This window comes from Orcinus orca, chromosome 3 (genome assembly GCF_937001465.1).
Source record: "Orcinus orca chromosome 3, mOrcOrc1.1, whole genome shotgun sequence".
NCBI classification, from domain to species: Eukaryota; Metazoa; Chordata; class Mammalia; order Artiodactyla; family Delphinidae; genus Orcinus; species Orcinus orca.
In genome coordinates this window covers 38,028,136-38,053,043 of record NC_064561.1, presented here as the reverse complement: position 1 = coordinate 38,053,043, position 24,908 = coordinate 38,028,136, and the positions used below count along the sequence as shown (strand labels likewise).

Sequence of the window (24,908 nt, the reverse complement as noted above, 5' to 3'; positions counted from 1 at the left end):
TGTGCATGCATAAGTGCATGTGCCCAAACATACATCAGGGCTGTGTCTGCACATATATACGCACATATCCAAGCTTGCAGCTTGGTGTGCAACAGAAGTGTACTTCAGTTTCAGTGTGTACACAATAGTTGCTGGATATATGTGTTGGGTGCACGTTTAAATGTGTGTATGAGTCAGCAGTAACTTCATATCAGTGTGTATGTGCATAATGCTGTGTGGAACCTGTTTGTGCGGTGGCTCATTCTGTATGTGTTTATATGTATATGTGCCTTGGTGTGGATTTGGTCCATAATGTAAGTGTGCACATACATAATAATGGACAGGCACCCCTGTGTCCCAGCCCTCATCTCCGTCCTCCCCAGAAGATGAGGCTTCGCTGGCCTCACTAACTGTCTGCCCAGCCTCAGGTCATTTAGAGACATGCCCCTGCTCGAGGACCCCAGCTCCCAGATGGGCAGAGTGACCATGTTTAGGTAGCAAGCAGACACTAGAGGAAAGAAAAGTCATCAGAGGCCTGGGTTTTGCTTCTCTCTATTCCTTCCACTGCTCTCTTCCACTAGCTACCAGTATTTCACTTGGCTGCCAGAGCATCAGGTGAACAGATGGTGTATGACCCAAGGTTTATAGTCTAATGCAGATATGCATTAGAATTCTCAAGCTGGTTCCACCACCTTAGCCAAGTTAGTTATCTCATAGGTGGTATTTCATTTCTGAAAAGGAGGAAGAATAATAATTATATTACCTGCACTGTCTTTCCCCCTAGAGTTGGGACACTCACTCATAGAGATGTTTGGTAAACAATCAAACTATGTAGAGAATTATTATTAATATTACATAAATATTATTTGAGGATGAAAGTTAGTGGGCTTAGCAAACATTTAATAAGCATCTATTACGTGTCAGTCCCTGGCTAGGTGCTGGGGATCTAGAGGTAAACCAAATAGGCTTGGTGCCTGGCCTCGTGGAACTTAGAGTCTAGTGAGGATGATACAAGTGGTTTCATGTGAAATAAGTGTTGCAGAAGAGGAAGACACTGAATATGAAACTGGGAGGCCAGGGGAAGGCCTGGGGAAGTGATGTCCAGTTGAGCCTGAGGGAGAGGGTGAGAGCTCTAAACATGACTGAAAGATGACACGTGCAGTGGGGTTTAGTGTGTCAATTCACAGGTGGCTGGAAAGGGGACCTCTGTCCACCACCCCCTCTGGGTACCTTGGTCTGTTTCCAGATGTGTCAGGAATGGAAAAGGTGAGGGATCCCGGCTTAGGATGCCAGGAGGCCATTCAGAATCTAAAGGGCTCAGGAAAGCCCCTCTCCTAGGGTAGAGTAAGAATCTCCATGTGTTACCCATGGGACTCCACTGCGACACAAGTTGAAATCACTGGCATGCCCTTATTGGCAAGAAGATGGTTAATGAACAGTATAGGGAAAGGCAGTGGTGCCACACTCAGCACCCAGTAAATAAATGTTTACTGGCTTCCTGAATGGGAACAGATGTTTTTCCAGCGTTTGGAGGAGTCCTGGAACCAGGTCCCCTGAAGCTCCCCCTTGGGGCCTTGTCCTGTGGATCCTTGCAGTGGTGATGGCATCACAGAGCAGGAAATCCAAAGTACTCATGAAATGGCTATTTCAGGAGCTGCTTCAAGCTGGAACGGGGCTCAGGACTTCTCCCCAGTAGCCTGTTTATGTCTTTTATTCAGTCCACAAACATGTATTACCTATTATGAATGTGGAGACAAGGAGATGAACTTCTGGTCTACAGGGAAAATGAATGTGAGCACAAATTACTGTAAGATGCAAAATACAATACATGTCATAGGAAAGGTACAATGTGTTATAAAAAATTAGAAGTCTTTCCCCCTTTGATTCATTTCAGTTCATTCCATAGTTTCATTCATTCTAGAGAACGTGGATACATTAGGACACTGATGGCCACAGAGAGTTGACAGTCTGGCAGGGGCAGCCATGTGCCAGATGGGGTAGATTTGCTTGTTCCACGCCTCTCATCGAGTGTGCCTTCCTATACTGCAGAGGCCAAGAAGCTAAAGATCTGTTTTCTAGGCTCCTTGCTGCTGGGTTCCTGTTTGAGATTTAGGTTTAGCTAGTCCTGTGTGCTGTGTAAGACCTGAACTCAAAACTGAGTTAGGAAGAAAAACCAGTTGAGTTAGGGGCAGAGGAGACAGCGGCCTGGGAGGACTCCATTTTGCTGGGTCTGACCCAAAAGGTACAGCACAGCTCTGGAGTTCTGGCAGTAGCTCCCAGTTCTCCGATTACACCTAAGGTGGTGTGTTCCGGTAGCCAGAGACTGGGCTAGTGGCTCCCTGAGCTCTTGCTTCCAGGTTGTGGGTGCGATGGGGAGGGGAGGTGGTCAGTACTGGGGTGATGTTCTAGGAATCATTCCTGGAGGCCCAGGCACAACTTGCTCTGCCCTGATTCTGAACTCAGTTGATTCTCTTTATTAAATCCGTGTCCGCTTAAAAGAGCTAGAAGGGTTTTGTCTCTTCACTTGAACCCTAATTGATATGTCATGCTGTGAACTATAGGTGCTGGAAAAGTCAGAGAAGGGAGATGAGTGCACAGCAGAACAAGCAGGGAAGAAATCCAGAGGACTGCTGTTCTTTCCTCTTTTCCTCTTTCAATTCCACCTCCTACCCTCAGCCCCTCTTCGATCCTATAATCAACCTTCAAATAAATTAATTAATTGATTAAGTATCAAACAACTACAGTGTACAAGGCACTGTGATGTTGGGGGTCACAGTCATGAACAGATACCCAAGGTCTCTATCTCCATGATGCTTATGCAAAGACAGATATTCTACTAGCACTCAAACACAGAATTCAAAATTGTGGTAAGAGTTATGAAGGAAAAGAAGAGGGAACTGTGGCACAGAATGATGGTGTGGAGTCTGCGAGAGAACGTATTTTGATTGGGAGATCTGGGATGATCGCTCAAATAGGTAACGTTTAAGGTGAGCCGCACAGGATAAAAAAGGGCCAGCTGTGCCAAGGTGGCAGAGAAGGAGGGGGAGAGGCGTCAGCAGAAGGAGCAGAGTGTATGAGAGCTACATTAACCTATCTCAACATCTTCCTATGCTCCCTGTGTAACAGTCATAGGATGATGCCTCGACTCTGTAGCCTTTCTGTAGCCTCACTAACTGAAAGCCCTCTATGATTTGACGTCTTCCCAGACATGTCTCCTGTTTTTCCTGTGTGACGGCGTTCCTCAGCCTCGGCACTGTTGACATCTGGTGCTGGATGAGTCTTCCTTGTGGGGACTGTCCTGTGCCTTGTCGGATGTTTAGTCTTTACCTCTGGCCTCTACCCTCTACATCAGGGGTCCCCAACCCCCGGGCCACGGACCACTACCAGTCCGTGGCCTGTTAGGAACCAAGCCGCACAGGTGAGCAGCGGGCAAGCGAGCGAAGCTTCATCTGCCGCTCCGCATCGCTCCCATTCCCGCCTGAACCATCACTCGCATTACCTCCTGAACCAACCCCCCTGCCCACCGTCCCGGTCCATGGAAACATTGTCTTCCACGAAACCGGCCCCTGGGTGCCAAAAAGGTTGGGGACCGCTGCTCTAGATGACAATACTAGGCCTCTGCCCCTAGTTGCGACAACCAAAAATATCTTCAGACATTGCCAAATGTTCTGAGAGGGGCAACATCGCCCTCCTTTGAGAACTGCTGCCCCGTGGGTAGCCCTCCTTTGGTCAGGTGGTCTTCTTGCTGGCTCCTGAATGCACCTTTATGTTTCTGTACCTCCCCTTAAGCAGTTCCCTCTAACTATTACCTGTCTTCCACAAAGCCTTACCCATATGTCTACTAGAAATGCATGGCTTTTCTCTGCCCAGCATCCCTCTGTCCTTTGGGGAATTTGTACTGGGTGACTCATGTGTTTTGAGTGGTAGAGGAAGAGTGCTCTGCCTGCCCAGGCATGTGGACCAGGTACCCTTTCCTGTGCCCAGTTAAGAGCCCAGATGGTGGATGTGAGACCCAAGCAGAGCCAGCCAGTCTTTCCATGGGCTTTCCGTGACACAGCCCTCTTTTCTTCTGAATTGTTAACTGTAAGTACAGAGCCCTGGGCTGCCACCGGCAGGGAGCCTGCCATTTGGAGAGAGCCTGCTTATGGCAGGAGACAATGACATCAATACACAAGTAGGAGCAGATTCAAGAAGAACTGAGAGGTGGAGGGAGAGTTCTGTGAGCACATTATTAGAGCCCTTAGTTCAGAGACTTGTGCTAAAGCATTCACATTCGTTTATTCTCTCTCTCTCTTTAAGCTAGTTTGGATTGTTTCCGTCAGTTACTACGGAAAGAGTCCTAATGTAGTTTCCTTCAATGCTTGGTTCAAATCTCTCCTCTTTCATGAAATCCTTTCAACACAGGACAGTCTGAAGAAAATGCTTGCTTTGAATCCGTAATTGTTGGTTTTCTGGAGCCAGCAGCCAGTTCTGTGCCTCTCTTCCCAACTTTGAGTTTAGTGACGTCATGCTGCCATTTGAAATCATCATAGTGAGAATAATTACACCACAGAAATCCACAAATACTACAAATCAAGGCTCTCTTTTTCCCACCTCAGCCTGTTTACCAGCGCGCCACCGTCTAAATCTTCTCAGTTGTACCACCCATTTCGATATTAATCATGTACTAATTCATGACATCTTTTGCTTTTTGAATATGGTGAGGTTGGGACAAGTGCCCCCAACATACGCTGCATGTGAGTCTTCAGAATCTCAAAGGAGGAAGGGTCCTGAGAAATAATTTGGTCCATGGTCTTCATTTCATACACAAGGATGAAGAGGTCCAGAGACATTCAGTGACTTAGTAGTCAGTTGTGGAGTCAAGGCCAAGTCCAAGATCTTTTTTTTTTTTTTTCCCCAAGATCTTTTGACTTACGTGCATTACTAAAATGCGGGCCTTCCTAGTCTTCCTGTATGTCTTTTTCAACCTTTCCTTTCTCTGGTTTGGGTACAGAAGAGCGTTTAAAAACGATGTTGAATCATTCCAAACTGCTAATGGCCAAGATCCAAGTTGTCAGTGCTTACTTTCAACAAGGGACTTTGGGGCTGTGAAGTCTCCAGAATGAGATAATTCCAGATGGGGTCTTACTAATGTGGCAGCACTGGGAGACAGCTGTTAGTAGACGGGACTTGCTGCCTTTGCATGGAAAGAGCATGATGTTGGAGTGAAGGCTGGCTGCTCTGAGTATTATATCACTTAGAATGAAACAAGATGATAGTTGAACTGTAAGGAAAGTTTTGCGGATTTATAAAAATTTAAAATACACAATTTTGTTTTTTCTGGCTGCGTTGGGTCTTCGTTGCTGTGCACAGGCTTTCTCTAGTGGCGAGCGGGGGCTACTCTTCGTTGCTGCGAGCTGTGTTCTTCGTTGCTGGGCTTCGTTGCTGTGCGTCTTCGTTGCTGGGCTTCTCATTGCGGTGGCTTCTCTTGTTGCGGAGCATGGGCTCTAGGCGCGCGGGCTTCAGTAGTTGCAGCACGCGGGCTCAGTAATTGCGGCACGCGGGCTCGGTAATTTCGGCATACGGGCTCAGTAGTTGTGGTGCTTGGGCTCTAGAGCGCAGGCTCAGTAGTTGTGCCACACGGGCTTAGTTGCTCTGTGGCATGTGGGATCTTCCTGGACCAGGGAGCAAACCCGTGTCCCCTGCCTTGGCAGGCGGATTCTTAACCACTGCTCCACCAGGGAAGTCCCACAACTTATTTTTTAATATAGCTGTTCTATTTCCTGTAATTATTTCTTGGAAGTGTGCATAAGGATATCCATTGCAACCTTGTTTGAACTAATAAAAGACTGGAAACAATCTAAATGCCAAGTAATAGGGGACTAATTAATCATTATACATACATACATAGAGGCAGAACTCTTTGTACTATTATGGAATTATCTTCAAGACATATTGTTTAGTGAGAAAAATAAGAAGCAGAACAGTGTGTATAGTTTGCTACCATTCAAATTAAAAAAAGAAGAGGTGGGGGCTTCCCTGGTGGCGCAGTGGTTGAGAGTTTGCCTGCCGTTGCAGGGGACATGGGTTCATGCCCCGGTCTGGGAAAATCCCACATGCCACAGAGTGGCTGGGCCTGTGAGCAATGGTCGCTGAGCCTGCGCGTCCGGAGCCTGTGCTCCGCAACGGGAGAGGCCACAACAGTGAGAGGCCCGCGTACCGCGAAAAAAAAAAAAAAAAAAAAGAAGAGGTGAGGAAAACACAGACACACATGTTTGTATGAACACAATTTAGCCCTAGGAGGATATACAAAAAATTGCAACAGCAGACGTTGTCTCTGGAGAGAGGGACTGGAAAACAGCAGTAAGAGAGAGGCGTATTTTTTCGCTTAGGTCTTTTGGAACAATTTTTTTTTTTTTTTTTTTTAAAGAAAACTGGAACCATGATTTTTTTTTTTTTTTTTTTGTGGTACGCGGGCCTCTCACTGTTGTGGCCTCTCCCGTTGCAGAGCACAGGCTCCGGACGCACAGCCTCAGCGACCATGGCTCACGGGCCCAGCCGCTCCGCGGCATGTGGGATCCTCCCAGACCAGGGCACGAACCCGTGTCCCCTGCATTGGCAGGCGGACTCTCAACCACTGCGCCACCAGGGAAGCCCCTCCATGATTTTTTAAAATTAATTAATTAATTAATTTTTGACTGCGTTGGGTCTTCGTTGCCACGTGGCATTTCTCTAGTTGCAGCGAGTGGGGGCTACTCTTCGTTGTGGTGCGCGGGATTCTCATTGTGGTGGCTTCTCTTGTTGCGGGGCACGGGCTCTAGGTGCGGGCTTCAGTAGTTGTGGCTTGCAGACTCTAGAGCGCAGGCTCAGTAGTTGTGGCGCACGGGCTTAGTTGCTCCGCGGCATGTGGGATCTTCCCGGGTCAGGGCTCGAACCCGTGTCCCCTGCATTGGCAGGCGGATTCTTAACCACTGCAACACCAGGGAAGCCTGAACAATTTGATTTTTAAAACAATGGAAATCTTTTACTTACTCAACACTCCTCCCCCCAATAAAATAAAAAATAAGGAAATGCCGTATTGCAGTTTTTAGAAATTCTTCCTTTGCTGTGATGGATGAGCCAGATCTGGGGATGTGGCAGAGAGTTTAGGGAGTTAATAATAATAAACCCCCAACAATTATAGGCTTTCTTTTTAAAAAAACATTTTCAAAGAACAGTCTCTTGCAGTCTTCCAAGTTTGGGACAAGTATTTTCCCCATTGTATAGTCGAAGGAGCTGAGGCCCAGAAGCAGGGCCATCTTCCCAAGGTTACACAGTGGGCGAGGGGCAGAGTTGGAATGAGAGCTCATATCTCGCCCAGGCATAAGTTCCTTCTTCTAGACAGTGTTTAGCTGGGCAGAGGGCTTCAACAAGCAGAGTAGTTTTCACGGGAAGGAAAAGAAGAACCAGAGAGTTATAAGAAGCTCTTCTGGCCTGAGGTTTCGGAAGAGTTAAAGGCCTTGAGACAGCTACAATCCCAGAGCAAATGAAGTCAGACCAAAATAGACACCACTTATATTCTAGGGGAAATGACCCAGAAAAGATTCAGCCAGTTTCCAGATGTAGCTTGAAAGGCTTCAGTTGGAGAGACTTCATTTTGGAACCTCATGCAAAAACCTCTCTTGATGAGGTTTCTCAACTCAGTATGTGGATCAGAAATGAACAGACATTTGATTTGAGGGAGATGCTCTGCTAAGAAGGTCTAGAGGCTTGTGCTTTGTAGAATCAAGCTTAGAGAAAGTAACCTATGAATGAGTATAGAAATAAAGGCTTTGCCATGCTTTGCCAGCATAATTTTGGGAGGGAATATGAGAAACATAGGGTCTATCCCCGCCTTTTGGCTGAGATGAAAAGCAGAAATCCCAGACTGAGGAAATGAGCCTTGATGAAACTGCATAAATGAGATTTAGCTAGTGGCTAAAAGAAATGTTTTATCTGTTAGCTGTTGTGAAGTGGAAGGAGACTAATTTCTCAAAATCTGTGTTTTAAAAGACTTCTACACATTTCTTTTAAATAATACTCAGAAGACACTTAACTCTACATGTCTCATCCACTTAATTTATTATGGGTATGATAAAAAATTTAAAACATTAAAGCATACAAGAGTGTGTCTACCGTGCTACTGCTTATGAAGGAAAAAGGTTACACACACACACACACACACACACGTTTATGTGTAACCACAATTTGAAGACATGTAGCCTGGTAGCCTTGGCTGTGTCTTGGAGGAGAACTGTGGAGCTGAGATGGGGTGGGAGGTACAGCCTTCACTGTACTGTCTCAATTTACCAGATGCCTGTTTTACATATTAAAAATAAAACACACTCTTAAAAAACCTCAAAGGGAAAAACGTAGCTTTATAATGGAGAGATGTGGCGGCCACGCTGTTAACCAAGTAGGGAAATTTAGCATTACCAAGGGCATAAAACCTGACATTATATGATACATCCAGGGTTTTAACCTGAATATAATTAAGCCTTCACACCTAACCTCTGATTAGCAGAAAGTATAGGGAATAGAGAAACTAGTTAAACAACACAGGAGAAAACAGTCAATTCAGAGAGTGGGACATTCTTTAAAATGTTAAATGTCATGGAAATATTAAAAGGTGGTTCAAAAAATTAGGAATAAAAGATATTTTGGGGGCAATTGGAAGAACTTTGAATATGGTCTGATTATTAGACATATTAGGGAATTATTGTTAATTTTCTTGTGTGTGAATAATGGTTTTGTGGTTATATAGGATAATGTCCTTATTCTTAGGAGATGCAATGCTGAAGTATGGAGGGGAGAAGACACATGGTGTTGGGAAGTTACTTTAAAATGGTTCAGAAAACACACATGAATGCACAGACACTCACACACATGAACCCCCCCCCCCCCCACACACACACACACATACAAAACAGAGTTGGTTATTAAGCTATAGTCTTACCTTCAAACTCAGCTATGTGATGTAAGGGCTGGGACTTTGCAAATCACATTTCTTCTTTGCCAGCGGGCCTTCTGTTAGTCTGCCAATAGGGGGCATTAGAAGGGGACTGGAAGTCTAGAGGAGCCACAAAGAGCTTGCTTGCTTCTTTCTGTTTTGCTTCCTGTTACTCTCAGCCTGCCTGAGCAACAGTTCCTCACCCTGGCAATGAAAGTTATTTCCTGTAGGAGCAGCTGGTTTAGGTTTACATTTTTTCCACAGTCTCAGAATACAGCCTGTCTTCAGATATACCTGTATCAGCTGGCAAAGCCTTCTCTAACCCAGCTCCATGGGACCCTTCGTCCAAGCCTCTAAATTCTATTAATCCCGAGCTCTTCTCCCAGCCCTAGGGATGGTAACTGCTTTCTGTGTTTATACAGTATTCCTTTTACCTTTCCAGTTCTCCGATACCTGGTTCACAGTTCTTTATATTAAATTTTCTCTGCAAAAGTAACTGGTGGAGTTTGTGTCTCCTGACTGAACCTTGACTGATACAGAAATTGGAACTAGGAGTCTCAGGAAACAGACCCTTTTTTTAGGTATTTGGGTTTGTCTTTAGACTTGAATGCAATGTTGAGCTCCTTGTCATGGAAATGGGATGCTAGTAACTCATGGCATGGAGTGGCCCTGATTAATCTAATTATTGGCTGTAGATTATTGTGATAAAGAACCTCCTGAAGCAGGTACCTTGGGGGACCAAGTGGCTGCTGGGAATAATGACGACCTACAGGGACTGTGGAGCGGGATGCCTCCTTCTGAGTGCTCTGGAGTGTGTACAGAAAGAAAACAACACACTCAGCCCTTTAAAGTCTCAGCCCAAGTCCTGGTCAGAGAACTACAGAGATTCTATGGCAGCTCTAAAAGTATCGCAAATCTGTTAGAGCTGCAAATTCAGACACAAGATTTAATTGTGATGGTTGTAGAATTTAATGTAAATTGAGCTCACAGCCTATGTCTCTCAGTGAAAGTTAGGATGAGGGTTGGGAGTGTCCCCAGGACTTGGAATGAGGACATCTGCGTGGACACAGATGAAACTGAGAATCTGAACTCCTAAGTCACTCTGAGCCTTCCATGCCTTCACCTTCTGTGTCTGAGATTAGGTTTCCTTTGCTTGAAGTCCTTGTAATACTCTCACCAGAGACAGGTGACTTTCAAGGAGATGCCTGTACTCTTCAAGACCTACCCCACCACTCCTTGCTGCCACTAGACCCATAACCAGGGTCAGATCCAGCATATTCCAAGGGAACAAGTACAAAGTCTGAACCTGGAGGGAAGAACTTATAATCCAAAAGAACTGGAAGATTTTTCTAATTTGTATAGGCAGAAACCAGGTGAATATATGTGGGAATGGGATTCTGAGAGCATTAGATGGAAAAAGGCAGAATGTAACAGGCCAAATCTACTGATATGGGTGTATGTATCAGGGATTCTGGATTTAATATGTTAGCTCATATAAGAATTTACTTACTTGGATAACTTGAACTCAACAGTGACCTACATATAATGAGTTTGAGATCCCAGAACTTCCCTGGCACAATGTAGAGAAAGGAATTAAAAGACTTGGGGAGATAGAAATGTTGCTAAACTTATCACGTGTGACCTTTGAACTTCCCTCACCCACTTACCCCCCCCCCAACTATATGGTTGAAGAGGGCCCAGAGAACACTCATTCCCTGAGATATTGAGCAATACATTAGTGAGGAGATCACTGATATCCTTGGTAATCTCTGTGGTGGCTTTTCTCTGTGGGCTTGCATGATGGTAGAAGATGCTGCCACTGAGATCAGTTCATTGATTTCAGTGGGGTCGATAGGATCCTGGAGTAGCTGAAGCCAAGTGGCAGTGTTCAGTCATGAGAGAGAAGGTGGATGCACTTAATGCCCAGCAGAGACAAAATGGAAATCAGAATGTTTTGATCCACAGGGATTGTTGATAGTAGCTGTGAGGGTTAATTTTATGTGTCAATTTGACTGGGTCATCAAGTGCCCAGATATTTGGTCCAACATTATTCTGGGTGTTTCTGTGAGGATGTTTTTGGATGAGATGAACATTTAAAGTGGTGGACTTTGAGTAAAGTAGATTGCCCTCCAAAATGTGGGTGGGCCTCATCCAATCAGCTGGAAACCTGAATAGAACCAAATGACTACCCCCAAGCAAGACAGAATTCTGTAGATGGCTGTCTTTGGACTGGAACTGCAGCATTGGCTCTCCTGGCTCTCTGGCCTACTGGCCCACCCTGCAGATTTTGGACTTACCAGCCTCTATAATTATGTGAGACAATTCCTTCTAATCAGTCAGTCAATCCTACTGATTCTGTTCTCTGGAGAACCCTAATACAGTAGCTAAATGGTACAGTAGATCTAGGAATGGAATAGATAGGCAGTCTACTAAAACATTGCTTGATCTATGTAATGAAAAACCCTAGGGCTGGTGCCCAGAAATCTGACTAAAGTCACTACAGAGAGAGTCATAACCTCTCCTCCAGCTTCCAGACCTAAGCCAGTTGTCAGATCCAGAGCCCCTTGATTGAAGGACATGCTGAGTTCCCTTAAGAACTCCATGACACTGCCACAAGTATATACTAGAGACTTCCTCCAAGACTTCCCCAGAAACCTGCAGTCTTTATTAGGTAACTTAGTATTATGAAAAAAGGAAAGCCTCAGATCTTTTAGGGATTAAATAATAGGCACTGGCCCTGAATTGATGCTAATTCCTGGGACCAAAATACTACGATGGTCCACCAGTCAAAGTGAGAACTGGTGGTGGTCAGATAATGAATGGAGTATTGGCCCAAGCTAAAATTACAGAGAGCCTAGTAGGTCTGTGAACCCAGTGGTTATATCTCTACTTCTTAAATGTGTAATTGGAATAGATATATTCAATTCCTGGCAGAACCCCGAGATTTGCCCTCTGATCCATGGAGTGAGGCCTATTATGGTAAAAAGGGACAAGTAGAAGTCCCTAGAAGTTCCCTTCCCTACCAGGGTAGTAAACCAAAATCAACACCACATTCCTGGAGGAAACTGCAGGGATTAGTGCCACCATCATAGGCTTAATATCTGTCACATCCCCATTTAAATTCACCTGCTTTTCCTGTGCAGAAGGTTGTTGGATCTGGAGATTGACTATGGATTACTGCAAACTTAACAGATAATGACTCCAGTTGCAGCTACTGTTCCAGATGTGTACCTCTACGAAAGAGAGTCAGCATAACCCTTGGCAACTCGTATACCATTAGTGACCTGGCAAATACTTTTTCCCCCTCTATATCAATTTCAGTGAATAACGCAAGCAGGTTGTTTTCACCTTGCAGAACCAAGAGATCACCTTCACAGTTCTGCCCTAGGGCTACATCGACTTAATGTCTGTGATAATCTAATCTGCAGAGATTTTGATAATCTTGACATTTCACAGATCATCAAATTTGTCCACTTCACTGATGACATACAGATGGCATCTGATAAGAAGGTAGAAGCAAGTACTTTAGATGCCTTAGTAAAATGCATGTGAGCCAGAGAGTGGGAAATAAACCTCATAAAAATTCAGGGACTCATCCACCTTGGTGAAGTTTCTGATGTACAAAGGAGTGTATGTTAGTCTGCTTGGGCTGCCATAAGAAAATACCACAGACTGGGTGGCTTAAACAGCAGAAACTTCTCAGTTATGGAGGTTGATAAATCCAAGATCAAGGTGTGGCAAGGTAGGTTTAATCCTGAGGCCTCTTTTCCTGGCTTGTAGGAGGCCGCCACCTTTCTGTGTGCTCACATGACCTCTTTATGCGCCAGAGAGAGAGCAAGCGTTTCATAAAGGCATTAATCCCACTGGGCCAGGCTCCCACCCTCATGACTCCATCTAAACCTAACTACCTCCTCACAAAGGCACATCTTCAGATGTCACACACTGGGGCTTAGGATTTCACCATATGAATTTGGGGGTGAACACAGACATTCAGTTCATAACAGAGTGTGGCAACAGACTGACACCTATGGAACTTACTGGTCTTGTCATGTACTTCATCACTCAGAGGCACCTGGTCTGTTAGAATGATAGAATGAGCTACTTAATACTCAGTTACTTGCAACTGGGAGAAAAGAATCTAAAAAGATAAAGTTCTATCTTGTAGGATGCAAATGTGCTTTGAATTGGTAACCTATGAATATACTTCTTTTTTTTTAATCCCCCAAGCCAGAATACATTGGTCTGGGAATCAAGGGATGGGCACCTAATAATTCACAGAAATTTTGCTTCCCATTGCTGTGACTGTGACTCTTGATATTTTGGAAGTCTCGGTTCCCAAGGGAGAAATGCTTTCACCAAAGGACGTAACAGTGTTTCCACTGAACTGGGAGTTGATACTGCTGGCTGACCGTATTTGGCTAGTGCTGTGGGGTTAATGCCAGTGGGCCTGAAATTGGTCTGGTCAAGGCATGGCATGTCCTGATGAATAGTGTCGCTTTCTAACCGTGTATCTGAGGAGTTTCAGGGTGGTTTGTATCAATTTGTTATCATTGTTTACTGTAACAGTGATATAGATGCGACTTACACCTGGAGACTTCTTCTATACCCCCTCAATCCCACAAAAAAAAAACAAAACAAACCTTGGTGGTTGGGGCTAGTCATTAGGCAACAGAATAATTAATGGCACTGTTACTAAATTTGAGGAGCTGAGGCTGTGTTTTCCTCATTCTGGAGAGAAGGTAAGAGCATCTTTATTTGTACAGAGATAGTTACCTCTTAAGAGAACCACAAACCTATGTTTATTGTATAGAAATTCAATTATGGATAGAAGGATGACTGGCCAAAGAGATGGGCTGTGCTGGTTACTAAGCTCTTGTCTTTCAGCTTCAGACCCACCCATGTCCTGTAATCTGCTTTGTCATGCTGCGGCTGGGACCTCACAAAGTACATTTCTTTATCACCTAGCTTTCTGTTAGGCTCTGCAAATAAGGGGTGCAAGAGACATGGTGGAAACGTAGCGGAAGGACCAGGGATTTACTCCGTCCTCATTTGCTTCCTACTGCTGACAGTATCCTCCCTGCAGTGGTTCTTCACTCGGGCAGTGAGAGTTAGTTTAGGAGCAGCAGTTGGTTTAAGTTTTCAGCGTTTTCACACTTCCAGAGCCGCCTCATCCTACATGCTCAGAGACGGCAGCATCAGCAGGCTGGCACCCATTCTTCAGACTTTTGAGCTCCTAAGACAGTAATACCAGTCAGGCAGGGCCTCTTCCTCAGACACTGGAGTCTCACTTCCAAGGGACCCCTCATCCAAGCTTTCACATTTTAATAATGCCAGCCTCTTTTCTTGTTCATCTAGCCCTAGTGATGCTGTTTCCTGCATTTACTATCTCTATGACACCTCAGTATCCCCCTTTGCCTATTAAGTTCTCCAATACCTGGCCAATGATTCTTCACTGTAGATTCCTTTTATTTAAAAATTGGTACAGTTTCTGATCTTACTGGATCCTGTTTGATACATGGATACCTATACATTTATATAAACAGATAGCTATAGCAAAATGTTAACACTTTTTGAATCTAGAAAACAGCCATATAGGTGTTCATTGTATTACTCTTCCAACTTTTTGGTATATTTGAGACCTTTCATAATAAAGCATTAGGGATAAGGTCTCCTGAAAATCTGGATAAATATCAGTACCAGAATAAAAAAACCTGATAAAGGGCGAAAGTCTCCAAAATTATAGTAGAAGGAAATGATACATAGAACTGTGATTGCTCCAGAAACCAAGCTGATGCCATTACAAAAAAAAAATCAAAACAAAACAAAAAAATAAACAACAAAAAGTCTATTTTTCTTTTTATATCTAGGAAAGGTTCTATCTACTATGTCACACCACCAAAATTAAGTGAATGAAATATGACCTGTAGAAAAAAATGAAAAGGTTCTCTAGAGAAAACTTGTCTGTTTCATCTTATAGGGGAGAAAAACTGAGGCCCAGGACAGGTAAGAGTTGTTCAAAATCACACGGTAAAATTAATGGAGTCAAAACTTTCCCATTAGCCATTCATAATAAGTAAGATTGGAAACCAAGTATATGAAGTAAGTCTCTTGGTTGCACGTGACAGGAAACTGCAAAAGAGGGAATTAGCCCATATAACTGAAAAGTAAAAAAGTATGACTGCATTTAGGTGTGGAAGCAATGTCATAAGGAATCTCTTTCCCTTTCTTGGCTTTGTCTCTGTTGGCTTCACCGTCTGGCAGCAAGGTTGATCACTGGAAGCTCCAGACTCACATCCTGCTAGTTTAGCAAGTATAGCATCTTTCCCATTAATTCCACCAAAGTACTGGAGCTGACTCTAATTAGCCAGGATGGGGCCATACAGACTGACAGGGTGGTAAGGAAAGTTCCTTAAAGAAAAATAAGGGTGCTATTAAAAGAAGCAAGTGAATGATTGAATCAATGCTGAGCAGGGCAAAATAAGAGATGACTGGTCTGCCAGACCTCTTGACTCCTATATGCTGAGGGCTATCGAGTTTAACCTGCTAGTAAGTAGCTGAGACAGGACTGGAATCCATTTCTGTGTTAGAGTAAGACTTAGAGCAAAACTGTGAAATGAAAGGGAAATAACCTTAGGTTCTCAGAAAGTACTCTCAGAAAATAAAGTACAAAATACAATGAATTCGACAATTACCTTATACAGTCCTTCAAATTAAGGTAGCCTTCGAAAGCTTCAAGTTTTTCTAAATGCTTGGTAGATATTAAAGCCAAGCTTACAATATTTTGGTATAATTTAATGCTAAAGACTATAATATAAATAAACTATAAATAAACTATAGTTTAAACTATAAATATCCAGACCCTATTAAAAAAAAAACTGAGATGTAATTTACATATCATAAAGTTCACCCTTTAAAAGTATAAGTCTATTTGGTTTTGATTCCCATTGGATTGTCTGAAAACACTGACCTATCCATTCACTTCAAGTGGCTTTTGGTGGCTTAGGAAGGCAGCCAAGATGTCAAAAATCCACGTGGTCAAGTCAGTTTTAAGCAAAAAGCCCTTTTTATCTTCTCTTTCCCACTGTTTCTCAATGATTTCTTGCAGGCTGGTAGTTATTGGCTCCATGAGAGTTGTCACCAATTTTGTCACCACCAGAGGCTCAGGTGGGGCATTTTTAATTTGAGCTACTAATCCCTTTTCTAGAGATGTTTAAAATCAGGTATTTGGGAAAATCTGTAATGAGAGTAAGTTTGCTTTCAACCAGTCATGCACTGAGAGTGACATCTGCTGGTCATAAAGATTATTATTTATACTGTTTTGACTCCTTTTTGCAATTTATCAATGACCTCATATTATGAAAATATAAGAAAAACAATTATGTCTTCCTTGGAAGAAAAAGAAACGAACACATAGGACTTATATATGCCAATATATGTACCACTGTGGGAGATTTTTTAAATTAAAAAAAAAAATCTAAGTTTCCTCTTCATTTTATCAGACACAGCAGTCTCATTCATTTGATCAGGGGAAAATGAACTGCTGTAGAATTTGAAAAAGAATTAAAAACTCGGTTAGCCATTTCCTTTAAAGTGTCCTTTGGGTTTTTGTTTCAGAGCAGAAACTAATGAATTCAGTCTAAGAGAAAACTGTAGTGGACCTAACAAAAGACTGGCTATCTCGGGTCGTTTGCTTTTGGCATTTCATCCTAATCTTGCTATTGTATTGTTAGGTCCCAGGCTTCATTCATACCCTTGCTCCCATTCCTACTTCCTTCCTATCTTTAGATATGGATACATATTAAACTTTATACATACTCTTCCAGATTTATTCCTGTATTAGCTTTGGAAATTTCCTCCACTGCTCTTGATGTCAGATTATACTGGGAAAAATTAGGACTTACATTTTCTAACTATATTTTTATAGAAAAGAAGGCATGTATTTATATTTATTGATAAAGCATTTTGATGGACAGTGATAAAGTTTAGTTTTGTGTAGGAAATATAAAATTCAATTTGTGTACTCAAGTGGCATCTAAATTTGATAGTTGGACTTCATTCCCCTTCAAGTTTAAAAAAAAAATTTCAAAAGTGCTATGATTACCCACCTTATAAACTTTGTGGATACCCCTGATTCTTTCCATGTGATAAATTCCTAGAGGGAAAAATCCTCAATCAAAGGGCTATGAAGCATCAAGAGGAATGAAAATTAGTACTATGATAACAAAAAAATTGGAAGTAGTAGGAGAGGAGATGGATGTTTTATAAATTCAGTCCTTACCTATTATCTAGAGGAGTCAACACATAACTTCTAAATCTGATAAATCAAAACTGGCCTATGTATTTGGTATCATATTACTTAGATATATGGGTGGGACCATAAAATGTTAAAGCAGAAATGGTTAAGGTAACTGGGTAGGAAGGGGACTGTGGCTTTTCATTATAGGGCTCATTTCTTCTCCAGCCTTGAGCATATTGTACTTGGATAAAACATTAAATTTTGAAATAAAAAATGTTAGTTTATTCACATTTAAAAATAAATCTAGCCAAATTATCATCCAGGAAAGTATATTAACCTAGATTCCCATGGGGAGCTTTTTGGTGGCCCTGAATTACTACAGTGACTTCATGTTAATTTCTTTAGTATTTATATTCTGATCCATTCAAAAGTTTTGAACTATCTTAGAAAAATGCATACAGCACAAGGTGTAAAATAAGTGAGGAAACTGGGGTAAAGGAAAAATAAGTGTAGGAAAAATAAGATGAGGTGAGAGGACCAAAGTATCCATTGGAACCATATGGAAAGCTGGTTAAGAATGAAGATCCTTGATCTTGTCCAGACCAGTTAAATTAGAATCTCTCAAATAGGGCTCTGGGATCTCCTCTTCAGCAGCCCTGATGACTTGGAGTCTGGATGTAATGTAAAAGAAGACAAAGAGTGACTAACAGGATATTAGGATGTTTATTAATGTCATGGAATTTAGAGCATAGGAACTAAGAGGAAAGGACATTGTGAGACTAACTCCAAAGAATACATTTAAAAATAAATCTTACATTAACTAGGGCCATCCCTTCTCTCACTATAACATTTCATAATCCTCTTCTGATTTCATTAACCTCCCCAAAACAGCCCTCAAGGACATGGGAGGACTCAGTCTGTCATTTCATCCTTTGACTTTTAACATGAGATGCATGTTCTGGGAGGTCTTTTTCTCTTGGCTCTATTCGTAGCCTATTGTACCATTTAGCTTGGATATTGTAGTGCTCGAGTGTCTTTTTTTATGTATCACATCAAAAGGTTAAACATACTTAGAAGAATTCTATGTATCAGCAGCACTTAATCTTTTCTGTTGCTTGTGCTTTTATTCTCAAAACATATTTTCACATCTCACGTGAAAATTAAAAGTTAAAAATGCTAAACTTTTAAAGGATTTGGTATATCATAAATATAAAAGAGACAGAATTATAACTTAATTTTACAATGGCATTAAGAATATATTAAAAATTATACATTGAAAAAGTCTATCAGCTTACAGTGACTTCTGTAGCTGTAGTTTTTGTTCAATGATGTCTGAGAAACGAGGAACTTTTTTTGAAATAGCCACACGGATGTCATCACTCATATTCACGTAGCTTCTGGACTTTGTTTTAAAATGCAAGAGTGATGAAAATCCCAACTCACAAAGATATGTAGTTGCAAACGGTATAAGGATTTTTAGAGCTGTCTTTGCTAGGCTTGGAAACACTGTGAATTGAGCACACCAGAAATCCTCAAGCTTCATTGTCTCAAATTCCATTAGGATTTGGCCACTAGCTCGTAATTCAGCAAGATCATTTTTCATTAAATAGCCATCATCAACAAAGTCCAAATTAAAAAGAAATGGATCCAGTATCCATTTACTTGCCTCATCAAGATCTCCAACAGAGAAATATCCGTGGAAGAAGTTGCTCAACTGTTGCAGGTGCACTGTTATTTCAGCTGCAATGCATATTGCTTCATTATCTGAAACAACAATTTCTTCAAGAAAAGGAAAGTTGGTAAAATTTCTTTTCTCAATTCGTTTTAGCCAAAATGGAAACTTCCTAACAAAAGCAGACAACTTCTCTCTAGCTGATACTGTGTTCATTCCAGTCCTTTGCATAGATGCACTAAGTTCATTTAGGTGTTTGAATAAATCTGCAAGGTATGCTAGGTGAATTTTAAACTCTTTGTTTTCAAAGCCATCAACTAAATTGCTGCTTTGGTGGTGAAGAAACTGATTTATTTCTTCATACATTTCAAAAATATGAGTAAGTATTTGGCCTCGGGAAAGCCACCTCATTTCAGTATGGAAAAGGAGAACACTATACTCTATTCCAATTTCTTCAAAAAAAGCCTGAAACAGGCGATGATTTGGAGCTCGCCCTTTGATAAAATTTATTACCCTCACCACAGTAAAAAGAGCATCCCTCAGTTTTGTAGGCAGTGTCTTTGTAACAAGTTCATGAGGGTTCAACAAACAATGTGTGATCACGATATGAGGTACCTCTTTTTTCATACAGGAAACAAATTCTGAATTTTCTCCTAGGATAGAAGAGGCACCGTCAGTACAAACAGAGCCACATACATCGAGTGCTATCTTATGCTTCAAAAAGAAGTCTCTGAACAGATTGAACACAGCTTTTCCCTTCACTGTTAACTGCAATGGTTCACAGAACAGGAATTCTTCTACGATCTCTCTTTCCTTTATGTATCGCACAAATGCCATTAGCTGACTGCAGTCATCCATGTCTGTTGTCTCAGCAAGCTGAATACCCACTTTAAGAGGACTGGCTTTGATATCTTCTAGAACTTGCTGTAAGATATCCTGGCTCATTTCATCAATCCTAGAATGGATCACATCATCTGATAAGGATACCTGCTGAAGCTTCTTTTGTGCATCTGGTCCCAAAACTATTTGTGCTATTTCCAGGGCACAAGGTTTCACTAATTTTTCAGCTATTGTATGAGGATTCTTCTCCTTGGCACATAAATACGCAAACTGATATGATGCCTGTAGTAAGGTATCCTCCTGAGATGCAACTCCAAATGCTTTCAGGGTTTCACTCTGATCAGATGGTGTTGGCACATGTTTCAGGCTATTGAGATCGTGCCCACCTATACCACCATGCTGTCTGTTAAAATGGTCAGACAGTTTTGATGGTCGGAGGTCAGCGTTTGAAAATACAGAGTTACACAATACACACTGTGGGCGCTGAGTTCCATCAACCTCCGTTGTGCAGGTGAACCAGTAACGAACATAGTCATCGTCCCATTTGCGTTTCTTCGACATGGCACCCCAAAATTCTCACGTAGTATTCCAGAGGTGTCGCAGATTTTTTGCTTTGGAAGTAAAATATAACCCAGACATTAAAAACCAGTGGCTAACTGAATTAAAACAAAGCCACATCACATGCCATCCTGTCATCTGTGTACATGTCAAGAAATATCCTGCAACATGTCAATTCAAAGTAAGCCATGACAGCATGACAGCCCAACTTAAACCTAGCAAACTCACAGCTAAAGCCCTGGAATAAATACCTTGCCAGCAAGTTATATATGAGAGATTAGGGCTTATGCAAATTGTGATTACCCATAAATTCTCTATTGATGAATTGCAGTTACGGCTTAATTTGTTTTCAATGATGTATGTTCCAAACAAATCTGGTACATTTTGTATCCCCAGAAAAGGCATCTCACTACCACCCCCTTCTTTGCATCTTATGCCAAGGATGTATGCACACCCCCAGTTATGAACTAGTGAATAGAGAAGGGAGTAATTCACTAAATACTGTAAGGAAGGGCAGAGTTTGACATGGTGGCCAGTTCTTTCTAATAGTTAAGGATTAAACAGGTCTATAAAACTATTTGATCCTTGAGTGGCTTTGACTCCAACTTAAGCAGAGAATTTCAAACAGGTCTGACCAAGCCACCCTTGACACAGAAGTAGGATACACACTATCAGTCCATGATTCACACTGTCCATATAAAAAAGCAAAACAAGTTGCTCAGGAGAAACACAACTATTCTTGTTACTGAAACTTCAGAAAAAGCTCTCTCATAGAAGAAAAGCCTTAATTACAGTACGACAGGATGTAGAAGGCAGTGGTTCTCTAGTTTAGTGAGTGGAGGAATCATATAAGTCTCTTGTGAAAATGCAGATTCTTGGACCCCACCCTGAGATATTCTGATTCCCTAGCTCTGGAGTAGGGGCCCCAAATCTGTATTCTAAATAAGTATTTTAGATAAGTCTTATGAATAGTACCTAGAACAGTAATCTCTAACAAGAGATGCCTATCACAATCATTGGGAGCCCCTTTGAAAGTATACATGTCCCTATACCACATCAGAATTAATAAATCATCATCTCCAAAAGTAGGACAAAAGAATCTAAAATAAAGCTGTCCAGGTGATTCTGATACACATCCTAGTACATAGACAGATTTAGAGAAATGAAACATATCCTCGGGCCAATTCCTAGCTTACTGATATTCTAGGTTGCTAAGTAAACACTAAATGCTTCAACAGGCAATTATGTTTTCTGAGTTGATGACAACTTCTTACGAAAATTGAGGGACCTAACATTTCTCCAAAAAAGACATATGGATGGCCAAAAAATACACAAAAAGATGCTCAACATCACTAATTATTAGAGAAATGCAAATCAAAACTATACCTCACCTCACACTGGTCAGAATAGCTGTCATCAAAAAATCTACAAATCTGCTAGAGAGGGTGTGGAGAAAAGGGAACCCTCTACACTGTTGGTGGGAATGTAAATTGGTACAGCCACTATGGAGAACAGTATGGAGGTTCCTTAAAAAAACTAAAAATAGAGCTACCATATGACCCAGCAATCCCACTCCTAGGCATATATCTGGAGAAAACCATAATTCGAAAGGATGCATGCACCCTAATGTTCATTGCAGCACTATTTACAATAGCCAGGATGTGGAAGCAACCTAAATATCCATCGACAGAGGAACGGATAAAGAAGATGTGGTACATATATACAATGGAATATTACTCAGCCATCAAAAGGAACAAAATAGTGCCATTTGCAGAGACATGGATGGACCTAGAGACTGTCATACAGAGTGAAGTCAGAAAGAGAAAGACAAATATCATATAATATTGCTTATATGTGGAATCTAGAAAAACGGTACAGATGAACTTATCTACAAAGCAGAAATAGAGTCACAGATGTGGAAAACAAACTTATGGTTACCAAGTGGGGTAGGGAGGGTGGGATGAATTGGGAGATTGGGATTGACATATATACAGTACTATGTATAAAACAGATAACTAATGAGAACCTACTGTATAGCATAGGGAACTCTACTCAGTGCTCTGTGGTGACCTAAATGGGAAGGAAATCTAAAAAAAGAGTGGATATATGTATATGTATAACTGATTCACTTTGTTGTACAGCAGAAACACAACATTGTAAAGCAACTATACTCCAATAAAAACTAAAAAAAAGTCATAAATGAAACATTAAAAAGATTTAAATTAAAAAAAAAAAAAGAAGAAAGTAAGTTGAGGGACCTAAAAAGAAAGACATGCCTTTTTTTCTTTCTCCCTCCTGAGCAATGAGTAAAGGTGTGATCCACAGGTAGACTCAAATATACCTTAGAAAACCTTTCTATCTCCCACGTAAATAAGTGATCCCCTAAATTTCCAGAGTTCTGTGCCACAGAATGTGGCTGAAATAATGTAACAGGAGTACATTTAAATCCAAATGCCCACTTTGGCCATTAAAAAAAAACACAGTTAAGTAAGCCAAGAATATTAAGGCATTAGCTTTCTAGAGGCTCTGCCAAGAATGACTAGTTGTAAAATGCACTTCTATGTAACTAGTAAGTTGATCTGCCATATGGTTGTCGTCAGTCAGTTTAAAATTGGAAGATGTCTGCCAGTCAGTAAAGGCAATTTAAAGTTTAGAGTTGATCTTAAGCGTTCCTTTATCAAGTGATGAGTCTATGGGCCAACTGTGTTTAGAACCTCGCCTAACTGATAACAAAATGATGACATAAGCATAAAAAATGCTTATCTTTCTGTATTCTGTTATGTATATTTTGGGGAACAGAGGGAGTGAAGGAAAAAGCTTTACTTCAAATGATTTCTCACTAGAAATCATTATAGGATGAGTTTAGAGTCCATTGTTCCCCTCTCTGACTATGCTCCTCAAGTATATTCTGATTGAAGATTAACCTGTTTGGAAAAGAATTTTTAGAAAAACTCAATTATAGTATTCTTCTCCATCCCCCTCAAAAAGGGAGAATAGGTAGCAAGAATTTTCAAGACCCTCAAAGATGAACTTACTGCCCAGGAGGCTTTCTTGTGTTTTAGAAACTCACAATTTTCACTTGCTCCTTTGTGGTATTTAGCAATCACAATATCCTAAAATATGTAAACATTAAAAAAGCATCCCCTATTAAGGAATTATTGTTAACTGAAACTGTGATAATGGTATGGTTGTGTTAAAAAAAGGTCTTCATTTGTTAGAGATACAGACTTAGTTATTTACAAGTGTTAGAGATACAGACTTAGTTATTTACAAGTGAAATGATGTCTGGGATTTCCTTCGAAATACAGTACTTCAGCACACATACACAAACACACACACACACACACACACACACACTAGGGTGGAAACAGAACAGGATTGACCTTGAGTTGGTAACTGCTAAAGCTGGATGATGGGTACACATCATTACACCATTCTCACTCTATGTATGCTGGAAAATTTCCATAATAAACAGTAAAATAATCAAAAAGGTTTACTTATTAAGATAGACATAATTAGTTTTTAGAATGATTCTTTTGAGAGTTTGTTGAAAGCTATCTGAAGAGGCAGAATGAAAGACCAGATGTAACAGAGTAAAATGTTTTGCAAATTTATGAAGGGTAGATACGAAAAAGCATCACAATTTAGAGAAAAAAGTCAGTTACAAGTGAACATTAACATAACGGAAATACCTGAGGAAGGCTAAAACATCTATTTCAGCAGTGACAACACTAAAGTGCAGTTGTAAACCTAAAACCCCAAACCAAACACAATCCAACTTGTACCTGGCCACCGCCTATGCCCGTCCATGGTAGGTGTCGGTGTCCAGGGAGGCAGAGGATTGAATCATTACATTTTACATCGTTAAGAGCAAAAGCCAGGAGAGAAGGGATGGGAATGCAATAGCTGAGCAAATGCGCCAGAGGCAAACGCCTGGGATCCTGCCTTTGTCACTTAGGCTGGGACCTGTCCAAGCTTAAGTCCCTCAACCGGGGAGGACAATGGTACCTACCTTACAGGGCTGTTGGGAAGTTTAATTATGAGAATGCATGTAAACAACACCAGCTCGTAACTGGTAGGACCTCTTGGTGTATTATAAGGACGGAGCGTTTAGGAGGCGGCCCGGGCGAGCTAAGGACGCCGGAGGAGCGGGAAGAAGACTCTGCTCGGTCTCCACCCGCCGTCTCCTAGCCAGAGGAGCAGGCCCAAGGGATGCTCGGGCTTCTTTTAGGCGCCCGTTTCAGGCTCCAGTTCGCTCTCCGCTCAGGCTGGGGCCCAGCCTCCGGGCGCTGGAACCAGTCTAGGTGGCGGTTCCTCGTGTCCGACTCCCGAGCAGGACCTTGCAGGGCGCGGTGAAACAGCAGCGCCCGCGGCGTCCCCCGCTCCAGCCGCGCCGGGTCCCATCCGGGTTCTCGGGGGTGGGGGGGGCTTCCCGCCCGCAGACCGGGCGAGGCGGATCCCGGCACGCAGGCGCACTGGCAAGCGGCTGAGGGCCCCGTTGCCCTGAGTAAGGAGCACGCGCGCTGGTTTTCTTTTCAGATGGGGGACTTGGAGCTGGGGATTTTTTGCTTATTGTGTCTGCCAGAGAGGATGAATCGTAGAATCTCGGGAATGGAAGGCCCTGTAAAGCCCACATAGTTCTACTTTCTAAAGCACTGCAGATAAAATTTTATATT

The 24,908-nt window shown here is 42.0% G+C and overlaps 1 protein-coding gene across 1 annotated transcript; it reads right to left on the bottom strand.

Moving 5' to 3' along the window:
• Positions 1 to 17,866: 17,866 nt before the first annotated feature.
• On the bottom strand, positions 17,867 to 24,665 carry FAM200C (family with sequence similarity 200 member C). The gene is made up of 2 exons (XM_004285255.4): positions 24,245 to 24,665; positions 17,867 to 20,285 (listed from the first exon to the last, which is right to left on the bottom strand). Exon 2 carries the CDS (start codon positions 20,233 to 20,235, stop codon positions 18,454 to 18,456), a length of 1,782 nt encoding a protein of 593 aa, XP_004285303.1. The 5' UTR covers positions 20,236 to 20,285; positions 24,245 to 24,665; the 3' UTR covers positions 17,867 to 18,453.
• Between the last annotated feature and the right edge of the window lie 243 nt (positions 24,666 to 24,908).